Source organism: Poecilia mexicana, unplaced genomic scaffold (assembly GCF_051168715.1).
Source record: "Poecilia mexicana isolate PSO_F unplaced genomic scaffold, ASM5116871v1 scaffold_21, whole genome shotgun sequence".
Taxonomy (NCBI): domain Eukaryota; kingdom Metazoa; phylum Chordata; class Actinopteri; order Cyprinodontiformes; family Poeciliidae; genus Poecilia; species Poecilia mexicana.
The window spans coordinates 12612933-12627067 of NW_028263390.1; the positions used below are offsets into that span (position 1 = coordinate 12612933).

At 39.0% G+C, this 14135-nt stretch overlaps 1 protein-coding gene across 5 annotated transcripts in view; it reads right to left on the minus strand.

Moving 5' to 3' along the window:
* The window catches only part of ppp1r13bb (protein phosphatase 1, regulatory subunit 13Bb), a 31358-nt gene extending 17645 nt beyond the window's left edge, over positions 1-13713 (minus strand). For 2 of the 5 annotated variants that reach the window (XM_088002147.1, XM_088002145.1), the window contains exons 1-5: positions 13245-13711; positions 12865-13016; positions 5923-6070; positions 5137-5256; positions 2267-2337 (exon numbers count right to left, since the gene is read on the minus strand). In XM_088002147.1, the coding sequence (XP_087858273.1) occupies positions 2267-2337; positions 5137-5256; positions 5923-6070; positions 12865-12873 (348 nt within the window). In that variant the 5' untranslated portion in view covers positions 12874-13016; positions 13245-13711. Of the gene's footprint in view, positions 1-2266; positions 2338-5136; positions 5257-5922; positions 6071-8454; positions 8674-12864; positions 13017-13244 lie in introns of those variants that run through there. The other 3 variants (XM_088002146.1, XM_088002148.1, XM_014990183.2) reach the window with 3 other exon arrangements.
* Between the last annotated feature and the right edge of the window lie 422 nt (positions 13714-14135).

Below are 14135 nucleotides of genomic sequence, written 5' to 3' on the forward strand. Positions count from 1 at the left end.
TTCTCCCAGACTTCCTCTTCGGTTCGGATGTACAGAGAAAGCAGATGGTGCCAGACATGTGAAGGTGGCCTCCTTTTAATGTGGAATACTAGCACAGAAAGAGTTCAGTTTGCTGCTAAAGAGATTAGCAAGAGGATTACTGTGAAAGTATCTGTATTATAGGAGCTAAAATAGCTGGACGGGTATGGACTAACTTGATTAATGGAGATTAATGCAACTCATCTCGTCAGAATAAAACACTGCTTCTTTTCCAGAGTGATTTTCCTTTCTACATGTCCATTTCTCTGAAATATTGTGCAGGGAAGCAGCAACGTTAAACTCAAAACATGCCCCGATGTCACTGCACTGTCGCCAGCACAACTCAGCCAGTCTGTCCCAACATGGCATTTATTAAAGCATTCACATGAATGGCTGTCTGGATGGAAAGGAAGCTACACTCAAACTCACTCAAGCAAATGTGCATCAATAACAATTCACCCGAGGAAGAAATTCGAAGCGCATGCAAACCTTTTGATTATGCTGCCAAAACAAATTCTTGAATAAAATCATGTATTTATACCAGAGTCCACAGAATAAACCAATTGAAAACCACCTTATGTCTCAAAAGGTGTTTATTTTACTTTTCATTTGATCTGTCGAGACAGCTAACCGTCTGTTAAGCTTCTCTGAGGACAAGAATTTGTAAAGGGCATAAATCTATATTTATTCCCTTCATGCGAGTCTGTTGCAAACAGCAGCCTCCCCCAGTAGACAGACGTGATCCGCAGAGTAGCAGCCTGTGGAAATGCCGAAGAAAGCCAAAGAAATTGTCCTATTTGTGACAATTATATCATCCAGAAGGCAGTGTGGTAAAGTCCTGTGAATCTGACACATGGGAGAAACTGACATAGATGAGTTCTGACAGTCAGGAGGCTTCTGAGAGACATCCATGGTGCTCCTGAGCGCCGACAGAGTTCATTTCATCCACTGGTTCGTGTTATGATAGATGTATGATGTTGGTGGTGCATCTTAAGGTGACAGAGACTTTTGAGAAGAGGAATCGAGATAAAACGCTCATTACTATCTGGGCCTCAGCATTTTTCACACCGAGTCTTGAAATTGCAAAGTGTGCTTATCTCAGCGGTACTAGAACATGACCAGGTTAGGCTTTAGAATATGAGTTATTATGTTCTTTGGAACAATTATATCATCTAGAAGGAAGTGTGGTGAAGTCTTGTGAATCTGACACCTGGGAAAAACTGACATAGATGAGCTGTGACAGTCGGGACGCTCCTTTTAATGACTGTAAATTCTTCTGTCATATTAGTAAACCAAAGTTAATCAGATTTCCTTTTTAAATTATCTATCTATCTATCTATCTATCTTACACAGACTTTACAAACTAAAATAATGTTGAAAGTCCCAACTGACCTAACAGTGGAAAAGCTTGGGTCTATTTAAACGTGAGTCAGGCTGTGTCTATTTATAGTGCATGTAAATATCTGGTTTGAGTTGTGTATTTATTTGAATGCAGACTATGAAAGCATCCAACATGCTGTGCAAAATATTATATCAAAGCATTGGTTGAATACGCGATTGTGTGTACACATTACTGTATAATGCATCTCAATATACTGTGCAGTTCTACTGAGAACACTGGAAAACCAAGAGTAATCATTTTGTACTGCAAAGAGAATTGTAGATTACAAATCTCTCCAAACTAATGACAAAACACAAGGACGTTATGTGCCATCTAAATACTTTTCATTCATATTGACAATATTTCCACCCATCAACGAGAGAATAGTAAAAATGGTGCAGCTGCTCTGGAATCAAATAAGCTGAAAACAACAAAACTCCAAGCCTCTCATCTCACCAGATACACTGGCTTCTTGTCTTAACCCTAAAGGTTCAATTAGTTACATTTCCTTGACCGCAACACTTAGATGCAAAATCTGGGACAGATGGTCGGGCAGAGAGAGGATGTCATGCCAGAGGGAGCTCTTAACGGGAGTCATTCGCATCTCCAAGTGGACACATCCTGAGAGCCAAACATGCACACACCATCGTCCAATGGACATGACAGCAGAATCATACACGCACTATTATTTTGTCCTTTTACTCCCAAGATAGAAGGTAGAAACAACTGTCTGCAAAAACATACTTCAGACTTAAGTGTTATCAAAAACACTCTGGAAATGTAGGCATGTTTATGAGCTACATATACTTAACAGTGCATAATAATAGGTGACTAAAGAGACAGTAAATTATAAGCTTTACTTCTCACCCCATTCTCATTGTGCTTCTCTCCAGCGTTGCCACTTCTGCGACCAGTTTGATCCTGAGACTGCTGACTCCCTGCAAAACAAACGGGCAACAGCAATCGTCACTAACCAAGAAAAGAAACGTACAAAAACACAAACAAGTGTGCAGATACGTGCAGCTTTGAAAGATAATTAACAATGAGTGGAACAGACTGACAGACTAACTGAGAAAAGCTCAATGGAAAAAAAAAGAAAACCTGATATGGGAAAACCTTTGCTTGGGAGAAAAAAAAAGGGGGGGGAATGAGATTCAAACTACAGGTGCTGGTCATAAAATTAGAATATTGTGATAAAGTTCATTATTTTCCATAATGTCATGATAAAAATTAAATTGTCATATATTTTAGATTCATTGCACACCAACTGAAATATTTCAGGTCTTTTATTGGTTTAATTTTGATGATTTTGGCAAACAGCTCATGAAAACCCAAAATCCCTGTCTCAAAAAATTAGAATATTATGAAAAGGTTCTCTGAACGAGCAATAAAAATAATCATCTGAATCAACAAAGTAACTCTAAACACCTGAAAAAGATTCCTGAGGCCTTTAAAAACTCCCAGCCTGGTTCATTACTCAAAACCGCAATCATGGGTCAGACTGCTGACCTGACTGCTGTCCAGAAGGCCATCACTGACATCCTCAAGCAAGAGGGTGAGAAACGGAAAGAAATTTCTTAACGAATCGGCTGTTTGCAGAGTGTTATATCAAGGCACCTCAGTGGGAAGTCAGTAGGAAGGAAAAAGTGTGGCAGAAAACGCTGCACAACGAGAAGAGGTGACCGGACCCTGAGGAAGATTGTGGAGAAGGGCCGATTCCAGACCTTGGGGGAAGCAGTGGACTGAGTCTGGAGTAGAAACATCCAGAGCCACTGTGCACAGGCGTGTGCAGGAAATGGGCTACAGGTGCCGCATTCCCCAGGTCAAAGGTCAAGCCACTTTTGAACCAGAAACAGCGGCAGAAGCGCCTGACCTGGGCTACAGAGAAGCAGCACTTTGGACCACTGTTGTTCAGTGGTCCAAAGTACTTTTTTCGGATGAAAGCAAACTTTGCATGTCATTCGGAAATCAAAGTGCCAGACTCTGGAGGAAGACTGGGGAGAAGGAAATGCCAAAATGCCAGAAGTCCAGTGTCAAGTACCCACAGTCAGTGATGGTCTGGGTGCCATGTCAGCTGCTGGTGTTGGTCCACTGGGTTTTATCAAGGGCAGGATCAATGCAGCAGCTATTAGAAGATTTTGGAGCACTTCATGCTTCCATCTGCTGAAAAGTTTTATGGAGATGAAAATTTAATTTGGTCTGGAATCGGCCCTTCTCCACAATCTTCCTCAGGGTCCGGTCACCTCTTCTCGTTGTGTAGCGTTTTCTGCCACACTTTTTCCTTCCTACTGACTTCCCACTGAGGTGCCTTGATATAACACTCTGCAAACAGCCGATTCGTTCAGAAATTTCTTTCTGTTTCTCACCCTCTTGCTTGAGGATGTCAGTGATGGCCTTCTGGACAGCAGTCAGGTCAGCAGTCTGACCCATGACTGCGGTTTTGAGTAATGAACCAGGCTGGGAGTTTTTAAAGGCCTCAGGAATCTTTTTCAGGTGTTTAGAGTTACTTTGTTGATTCAGATGATTATTTTTATTGCTCGTTCAGAGAACCTTTTCATAATATTCTAATTTTTTGAGACAGGGATTTTGGGTTTTCATGAGCTGTTTGCCAAAATCATCAAAATTAAACCAATAAAAGACCTGAAATATTTCAGTTGGTGTGCAATGAATCTAAAATATATGACAATTTAATTTTTATCATGACATTATGGAAAATAATGAACTTTATCACAATATTCTAATTTTATGACCAGCACCTGTAAGGTGGAAAAGAAAATTCATGTTCTCTTTGAAAACTTCTTCATTTTCTGTTTTTTTTTTCCCCTGTCAACTCCATGATTTTGCCAACTGTTCACAGTAGTTTTTTTAAGATGCACAACATATCGGCATTCATTTAAATCCAGCAACCTACAAAATTGTAATTAATACATCCAATATATGACAAAAGCATGTTTACCAAATGTGTCAACTTATTAAATACACAATTACACTTTTAAAACTGACTATCATAAATTAAAGAAAATAACAAATGCATTATACTTTAGCAACAGTAGCTTCGCCCACTCACTGATGGGTGAAGCTGACTGACAGCACAAGATGAAATACTTACACAAAACATATCTAAATACTTTTAAGCACATTCTGAACAATTACGCATTTTGCATGCATCATTTAATTATGCATTTAATGAAATTAAACTAAATAAAAATAATTCTTGCAATTGGGTTTATTTTATGTACGCACAGACAAAAATAGGATAATGTACTAATTTGATGTGCCTTTGGCTTAATGTGCGTGCACATCTTTAACATACCTAATAAGCTTTAAAACTAAAATATTTTGTGGTGATCTTTGACAGATGGGATTTAAATACAGGATTATTTCTGGTTTATTTGGCAATGCTTCAAACACATGCAGCTCAACAATATTTTTGAGAGTGAAAACTGGTCCAACCCACCCCAAGTAAACTCGGTCATCGTTTAAATGGTTGGAAAGTGGCTTAGAGGAAAACACACCCGAGGACATGTTGGTTGTCAAACATTTTCTGACAAAAGTGAAAGAAAGCAAAACTGTCCCTGTTGGGGCTATTTTGATTTTTTATCAGCACTCAGGCTTTGACGTGCAACAACACAAAACAACTAAATCTGTAACGCAGACCCAGGCCGTCACAAACTTAAGATGACAGCAGTGTCAGTCGTAAAGAGCCAACTTGGAGTCGGGACTTTCCCCACACACACCTTGGTCACTGCTCTCGGTGGGAGAGTCTTCATGGCGGAGAAAGAACTTGACTTCTTGTTTTCGAGGGCCCCACTTCTGCAGATGTTCATACATCATGTGCTCAAACGGGATCGCTCGTTCTGCAGAAAAATGATTGAAACCAGGAAGACGTCGATTAGCTGGGACTTAATCTGCCTGCAAACAACAAGGTAGTAGGAGGAGATCTGTGGATATCTCCAAGAGTTTTAAGTATTTTGGATGTCAATGTGACAGCCCATTGTTTGCAAAAACAAAAGGGTGGAATAAAGCAAGCAAAAACACCAGAAAGATTTTAGAGGGGGGAGCGATGGATTATTAAATGTCAGCTGAATCTTATTGCATAACTTGGGTTTAATAACACCCTTTGTTCAGACGTAGAAGAAAACAAGGGGCTCTGATCTAAAACTACTCCAGTGTGTCAGGATACTATGATGGCTGTAGATTATCTGGATGGAGAGAAGTCATGACAGTCCTAAGAACTGGAACCTGAACTTGAAGCCCATTATCTTGTGCTGTAATAATATCTTCCTTTTTTTCCATGTTCTGTCTTTTTCACTAAAGTCATTCATGCATAACTCAGCTTAACACCTTCTTTAGATTGAGTATACTTCTGGAATAAGACAGCAAAAATGAAATTCCTGTGCATGAAAAAAAAAGTGTCAGACTCAGCAATAATGGGGCTTCATTGCATTATTTTCAAGCACTACTTGAAGACTGTGTAGATTAGGGCAGATCTATGTACTCCCAGTCTCCCAGGCGGGTCTCACCGTTGCCTCTCCAGACCTCAGCCAGGTGGCAGCCGCTCTCGCCGGGCTCTTTGCAGAACTCCACGACATCGCGGCACGTCGTCTCGGGCGTGATGGGGACCTCGGCCGCGGTCTGCTCCCCATCGCTGAGGTACACTGTCAATATCATCTGAAAGACACGCGGAAGGGATAAATGACCCGGGGAAGAAAATTTTTAAAGCATAAATAGATAATGAAGGAAATAAACAAAGAGTCCATCGTTGTCTAAAGGTGTGGTGTGAAGGCTGGGGCTTTAAACACTCGGTGACGTACAAAGCCCTCTGTGCTGATGCTGCGTTATGCTGCAGACCATCCGTGACTGATAGCTTGAACTGCTGATATGCACGTGACTGTGCCTGGCACTTTTCTGTTTACATAGATTAAGGCCCAATACTGTGGTGAACATGCAGTTCAGGCTGGAAGGGAACACAGAACAATGTCTCTACTTGCATTTGGGAAGATAATTTTCAACTAAAGTTCTTAGAAAAGGGAGTTTAGAAGATAGTGACGTCGCATTTATTTATCTTTACAAACCTAATGTTACATGTATATCATCGAAAGTAGGAAAACAAGCATATAAACCGGTGAGATGACAATGTACCCATATAGCAAGTGATACTTAAGAATAAAATATGTAACTAATAAAAAAAAAAAAAACAGTAAAACAAAAAAGCAAAATAATACTGTCTTCTGGAGTTGTGCCCATTACTACATTAACTATGAATTTATGTTTGTTACAAAAACGTAGGCTTTTTGTGCAAAAGCTACTCTACATCACTGCTGTACTTTTCAATTCAAAGCAGTCCCATCTGGCACTAAAGTTAACAAGATGTTGTCTTTGTCCACATAAAACAAATGCTGTTTACTTTAGCCTTGAAGATGTTTTCAAGTTAACAGCTGCTTGGGTCAAGGACTAAAACGATTGTGTTCACTAAAGGAAAGATATTATTGCATTTTAGACTGTCTACTATAGTATAATGGGTGTAAGAGATCAAATAAAAAAATCTGCTAAAATGTGCCACAAAAATCCGACTGGTTTAAATATACCATCTCAATAAATTAATAAAGCCAATAAATCTGAAGAATATGACGAAACCCAGGCTGCACATTACCCGCAAAGTCATCTATGGTAGTTTGTGTTTCACTATTGCTTATTTATTGTCTGTGTGCTTCTGTCGGTCTTCACCAGGTTCTTAAATCTCAATGAGGCATTCCTGGTAAAATAAAGGTTACATACGTCCATGATGTCAGACACTCAGGGCACTGACAGGTCATCTCTGACCTCCTCCTCAGAAACACACGGACCTCCATAACAGAGGAAAACACTTTTCACTCTGCCTTCATCACTGCAAGGCAAGCCATGGGAGCAGTCCTTCAGCTGAGCGCTGAGAAACACTCTAAATCACAAGTCCGCATCATTTTTCAAAACCATAACCAAAAGAGAGGTATAGGTCTGTATAAATGGACGCAAAAGACCAACAAGGTAGTTTAAGGGAAGGAGTTGGCAATACGTGATCAAGGAGGCACAATTGGCCCACTGATGCTCCAACATGACAGATTTAAACTTTCTCAATCTTTCTCAATCTTTGGGCACATATGCTTGTTTTTCTTGCTGTAGTAGTGAGAACACACTACATGTTGGCTTGATGTTACTGGTAACATGAAGCGAAAAGGATTAAAGATGCACCTTTCTGTTAAATGTGACAAGTCTCGCATAAAATAAAGAGCTATGCCTTAAACAAACTCGGTGTTTACATTTAAAATAAAGTAGTTCACATTTACATTTGTGAAAAGGGCTCCAGTGTCCAGTTACAGCTCTGCAGCACCGTCATATATAATTTACAGTCCAGTCACTGAGCTACCTTTAAACTGTAACTCCAGGAGATTTTCTGAGACAAATGACTCAGAATTTCAATGATGCAGACATCTGATTCATTGACATTTTCAACAGCGGGCTAAATTAACCAGCATGATCACTTGTTCTCCGAAGCCTGACTAATGCGACCAGAAGCCCAAAGGTTCTGCAGCACGTGCAAATATTTTAGTTTGGCTTTCCTTTACAAATATGACAAAAAAAACAACCAACATCTATTTTGATGCTGCTTCCAACCATGCTGACGTGAACTATTGCAGATAAGTTAAGGGTGGTGACACCTTACTGGCACAAACGTTTTTAGATGATGACTGGGAAAAAGAATGACGCTATACATCTACCTCATTTCGAGGGAGAATTGAGCACATTCCTCCTTGTTTACATCTTTTAGAATACTTTACTTTGATGCAGATTTTTTTAGCCAACAATTAATAATGTAATTCTAATTGTCTGCCTCCAAACCAACCTACAATTACTCAGGCTTATCAGGAAAACAAGTTGCAAATTTAAACTTAAATCATCCGCTAATAAGAATAAATAACATGACAGAAAAAATAATAAAAATCTGCACAGGGAAAACAGCAGCTCAGAAAACAGGAACTCCAGTGATCCTGTTGAAGGACCACTGGAGAAATACCAACCGCCCTCACTAAGTTGCGTCTGCCCATACTCTTGTTTCTCTTCACCGCCCTCCGTTTCCTCTTGATCTTCTTTTTTGGCAGCGGCTGGTGTTCCTTTGCCCAAATAGGGCTCTCCTTGGAGAGGCTAACAAGGCCACGCAGCATTATATTCACAAACCTCTTCATCATGGCGCTGCTGCTGCTTTTGCAGTCGTGGGACTTAATCGTTATGCCATCGCGAGCAGACCTCTAAAGCCGACAGCGGTGCGTGCATCAGAAAAGTGCTGCAGAGGAGACTTGGGAGGGAAAAAAAAAAACACGAGCTGGATGTACAGTTCGGGGAGGGAGGGATAGATGGACGGATGGGGGGAGAGTGAGCAAGAGTATAACTAACAGTAAGAGGAAGAGAACGAAAAAGAGGGAGAGAGGGCAGAGGAGGATAACGAAAAGACTTTCTGACAGAAGACTGTGGCTGGGATGTGGTGCTGGTTACCGTGGCGTCATGGGGAAAAAAACAACAAAAAAAAATGATGGTATCGGTCTTTTCCTGGCCAAATATGTAAAGCAGCATTTTATAATATGAAAGTAAGGAAGAAACATTCTAAAACCTGATTATTAATCAAAGACCTTGACAGAATTGTAAATGAAAACAATTTTCCACAACCTCAAGTGAAATTACAAGAATGGCATAGAATCTTACTGAAAAGCTAAACCTTTAGTTGATCTAATGATGATTCAGATTGATGTTCACTGGGTAAAAAAAAAAAAAAAAAAAACACGTATAAAACATGAACAGGTTAATCCAGTAAATGATAAAGGCCTCAGGTCAAGTCACCCTATTTTCACTACTATATTCACCTAATGAACATTGTTGCTCTCTGTAACCTTTACGAATCAATTTACTCGCGTTGTAGTTTTGGGTTTTGATGATTTCTGACGATAAACATAAAATCACAAAACCATAAGCATTACTTAAATTTATGGCACAACACTTTCAGGTGTTTTTTATATTGAACTCTGTTTTCCCTGATTGCAATTCTAAAACCGCTTTTGAGGCTATTAAATGATCAAACATGACAGATAATGACCTCCAGTCAAACAAGTCTTAGTGAAATTCATAACCACAGTTGCTTACAGAAGCCTCTTTTAAAATATATATTAAAAAAATACTTTAAGTAAATATTAATATGTTCTGCCCAGAATGGAGGAGGAGGCAGTAACCTTTATAAACCCAACGACGGAGCCTCTGTCACAACTCCCCTTGTTTCATCAATTGGTAGTCAGGGCGGGTACAAACTGATGCATGGTCAGTACGAAATGTCCCATGGCAGACTGCTCTTTTAGTCTGGTACAAAATGATAAAGATTGCAAAAACGCAAGAAAAATGGTGAATGGACAAGACAACCAATCACTGTTTGAGAAAAAACAAACAAACAAAAAACATAAAAGTCTCAGCTGACATAATTCCTGGTTTGATGAGTCAAACAACCTTTTTCTCACTCAAGTCTTATCCTGCGCTTACTCACAATAAAGTGGATCATAAGCAGGAGAATGATGCTGCTTCACGAAAAGCAGTTTCAAAATAAAACTGTCCTAAAGCAAGATAAAACAGTGACACCAGAACACAAGACTTATACAGTCAAAACCATCTGAGCTTTATCGCAAATGATTGACCAAGTATGTTTGCCAACTGCTTCAAGCTTTTTTTCCCCCTCTACTTCAAATAAAAGTGGAAAAAAAAACAAAATATTCTTTTAGAACTTGAATGATGCCAGAAAAAATTTTCTGCTTTGAAAGAAAAGCATGTATTGCATTGTAACCAAATACCGAGGCAGAGGAATGAGGTTCTATTGTGTCAACACAGGTTATTATGACACCATTGAGGATAAGAAACTTGTGGGAAGGAAAAATATTCAGGACTCAGTCGGTGTTGCATGAGGCAGTGGTAAACAACAGGAGTGTCTACATGGCCGTGGTCGTTTCCAAGCATTAACTGCACGCAGATTTAAACTGAATAGATTTGATTTCAATCTTTGGATGACTCGTGAACGTTTCTTTGTGATTTGTTGCTGCATATCATTGAATCAAAAGGTTTTGACAAGCTCCTCTCATAAGTAAGCATCAATAAACCGGTGTGCTTTGATGGAAGGGCTTTTTTTGAATCTGGATGTCACAATTCTCTGTATTTAAACACAAACAATACTGAAAAAGAGCCTCAGTATGAATGAAAAATTGAAACACACACAATATAAACAATATAAACCTGAATAAACATTGTTTTTTTGTGTGTTTTTTTTTTTTGCTTTGACCTAAACAACGTGGCAACAGGATCTTTCCACATTGAATAAGCAGATTTAAGGCTTGCTTTAGCTGATTAGGAAATTGTTCCAGAGCATTTATGCAGGTTTGTTTGTTAATATGCAGCAAGTCTTAATATTTCACATTTAGAACATGAAGCAAATTTGCCAAGGTCTTGAAAAAGAATAAAAGAAAAGCCTCAGCTTGCAGACGAAAAGGTGTCAAAGTCCAACAACGTCTTATCCACCCTTCATAAGGGAGCGCTTCAGAGTGAAGGCTGACTAATGTCCATTAGGACAAAATTTTGAAAGCATAATCAATAATGTATTTTATTCAAGCAGCAAAATAGAAACAGGCATCTTAAACAACTGAAAGTTGCTAAATAAATTAATACCTGACTCTATCCATCTACTCATATTGGGTTTGATAAAAAAAGAATAAACAGTCACAACCCTGCATATTCAACTACGAATACTTTACTTTTTTATGACAAGCGCTTTCAGCATGGTGGCTCGCCTGGTGTTGCTTTTAAAGCAACTAATCTACAAAAGTGAGAATATATAAAAAAAAACAACAATGTTTACTTTTTCCTCTAAGTCAAGCTTTGCTCAGTTTCGCAGTGTGAGATTAATGCCTCTTGACAATCCACTCAGCTCAAAAGCCGCCCACCCCCCCAACAACAGAGCGTTAGTTGACGTAGTCGCACAGACCTAGATCTATTGAGGTCTCATTGGCTGGCCGAGTCACACGAGAGAACCGAGTCCCTGTCTGCTGGACTAACTCTTTGACTCCGTCGATATCTGGTTGGTGCCACAGGATGCAACTGATCGCCGAGGCTGTGGCCGCATTTGGACCGGAGGAGGTCACCACTGGAACAAACGCAGAGCAACTTTGTACACTTGAAAGCTTTAAAAGGCTCCCTGTGTTTGTTTCCTGCAACTCTTAGATAACAAACCAAATATAAATTACCTCCTTCTATCATTAAATTATGAATCCTGCATTCGTGTTTGTTCTCTCTTCTGAACAACCTACAGAGTTGTAATTTTCCACAAAATTCATCACTGCATCCTCAGCACTGACAAACAACAAAGCCTTAGTACTAGAGTTGCAATTCAGATATTATATTCAGCACTGCACACAACAATAAAACCAGGTCAACACAGGGTAGAGAAAAAAATGTAACAAGCAAAAAACAAACAAAACACTCCTTTGGGTACGCCAGTGCCTTTTTTTGTTTAAATAAGTTTTTGTATAAAGTGGAAAGGAACCAATAGCAGCAGAGGTGATAAATGTTTCTTTTATTTGGTAAAATGTATGAAAATGTGAATGCCAAGTTAAATAATATGAAATATAGTAAAAAAAAAAAAGTACCCAGATATTGCTAGAGTGTTACCTGAATAAGGTTCTATTAAACAATCAACAATTTAATAAAAAAAAGACAAGATGTCTTTAATGTATTTTATGTTATAATTAGACAGAAAATTGTGCAAATCATACTGTATTTTCTTATTAGGCTTCAAACTGGCATTTATTAAAAGTTAAATTGCAATACCTTTACACAAATAGTTTATGATCAAAACACTGAAGCTTTCCGTTTTAATAAAGCCATTTTTTTGGATTAGCCATAAAAATAGTTTTGGTTTTTATTCCACAGCTGTGTTTTAGGTTGGTGTGAAGTGTAAATTGTCTTAATTTCAGAAATTAACAATAAATGTTATGAAAAATTAAACCAGCATTGTATTCCACTGTAAAAAATATTTTACAGTAAGGAACTTGGCCTTTTGGCTGAATTCAAGAATTTAACAACTCCAAGTCAATTAAAAATATTCATTTCAGGTAAATAAAAACATAAAATATGAACAGGTTTTGTAGAACTCTAAATTGACTTTTTATTGGTGATATTTTAAGAAATTTGATAAAATAGTAATTTGGGTCAGAATATATGTAAAATCAGAAACAGGAATGACCCCAAAATCTAAATGCTTTAAATGCTATCACTTTTTATCATTCAAATAAACGATTTATTTTAAAAAATAAGTCTTTGGAAAAATTTCACCTACCTAGTGAAAGCACATAGGATTTCTGTATAATTAAGCACACAAATCAACATTGTTAAAAGGCGATCATACTCACTGGCATCATACTGGCAGCTCTGGTAAAACCAAACCAGCGTGCACGGACGAGCGTATCTTCAATAGCACCAATGCAGAGTCAACCGAGACCCACCTTGCAAGAAATGGGCTAGGATAACTCCTAAGTGACAACCAACAAGGCCTCAGTACTCTCTGTGAACCAAAAACAGTAGAAATGCCTTAAGTATCCTGAACACAAACATTGCACAGTAGTAGGGGCGTTGAAACCGAAATAAGTTCCCAGTGTCATGCGGCGCAGTGATTTAAATGGTCCAGGCGTGGCTCTGTATGTGTGGCTACAAACAAGCCGATGGTTAGCGCGGTTGCGTTAAAAACAACATTTAAAAATATAAACCATATTAAACTACTACGATGACTCACCAATGTCAGAGACGACTCATTGTTTTATCAAATAAATCCTTGCTACGTCGCTGGTAAAGGCGCGTAGCTAACCCAGGCAGCTGTCAGCGAGCCAGCTAGCGATAGCTGCTAATCTCGTTTCGGAGAAGGCTAAAGGACGGTACGCCAGCGAGTCTCTCTGCGGCCGCTGGTCCAGTAGCTTGCATAGACGACACGGGCCGTAAACGGAGCCCGTCTCAGATTAAAAGAAACAAACCCGAGTCCGTCGAGGTTACGTTACTTCTTTATGAACGCAACCATCGTTAGCGGGCTAGCGATGCTAGTTGTCGAAAATACAGATAGCTGGAATCCAGTTGTTGTCGATGGGAGGGGCGGGACTTTACCACAGCAGCGACGCTTTCACGTTAACGTAGAATGTGAAGAATGCAACGTCAGCACCAGCCATGACAGGCAGACAAATCGTCCTAATCTCATAATAATAAAATACCGGGAAAAAAAAAAAAAAAAACCTGTCGTATTTAAATCAAAAGAGGCAGGCACGTGCAGAGGAGGGGGGGTGGGTGGGTAGGGGTGCTTGAGCACCTGCCCCTCTTGCTCCTTGCCCCCAAGTGCCCTTTTGGTCAAATTTTTTTTTTTTTTTTGGTATTAATATTTCCTAAGCCTTCTTCTGACACATTAGAACATGTACTAAAATTATTAGTTTTTTTGTTTTTTTTGTTGTACAACACAATAAGCCTGTCACCTTTGACCTTTTGCCCGTGACGCACTTGCCTAACTACTTAACTAACCTCAGTTAAGTAAAATAAAATTGTAATCAAAACCTTTGGAATTGTAATGATTCCTTTAAAAAAAAAGTTGTTTAAAAGACTTTTTTTAATTAAATAGCTCATTTTTACCAAACATAAACATTTA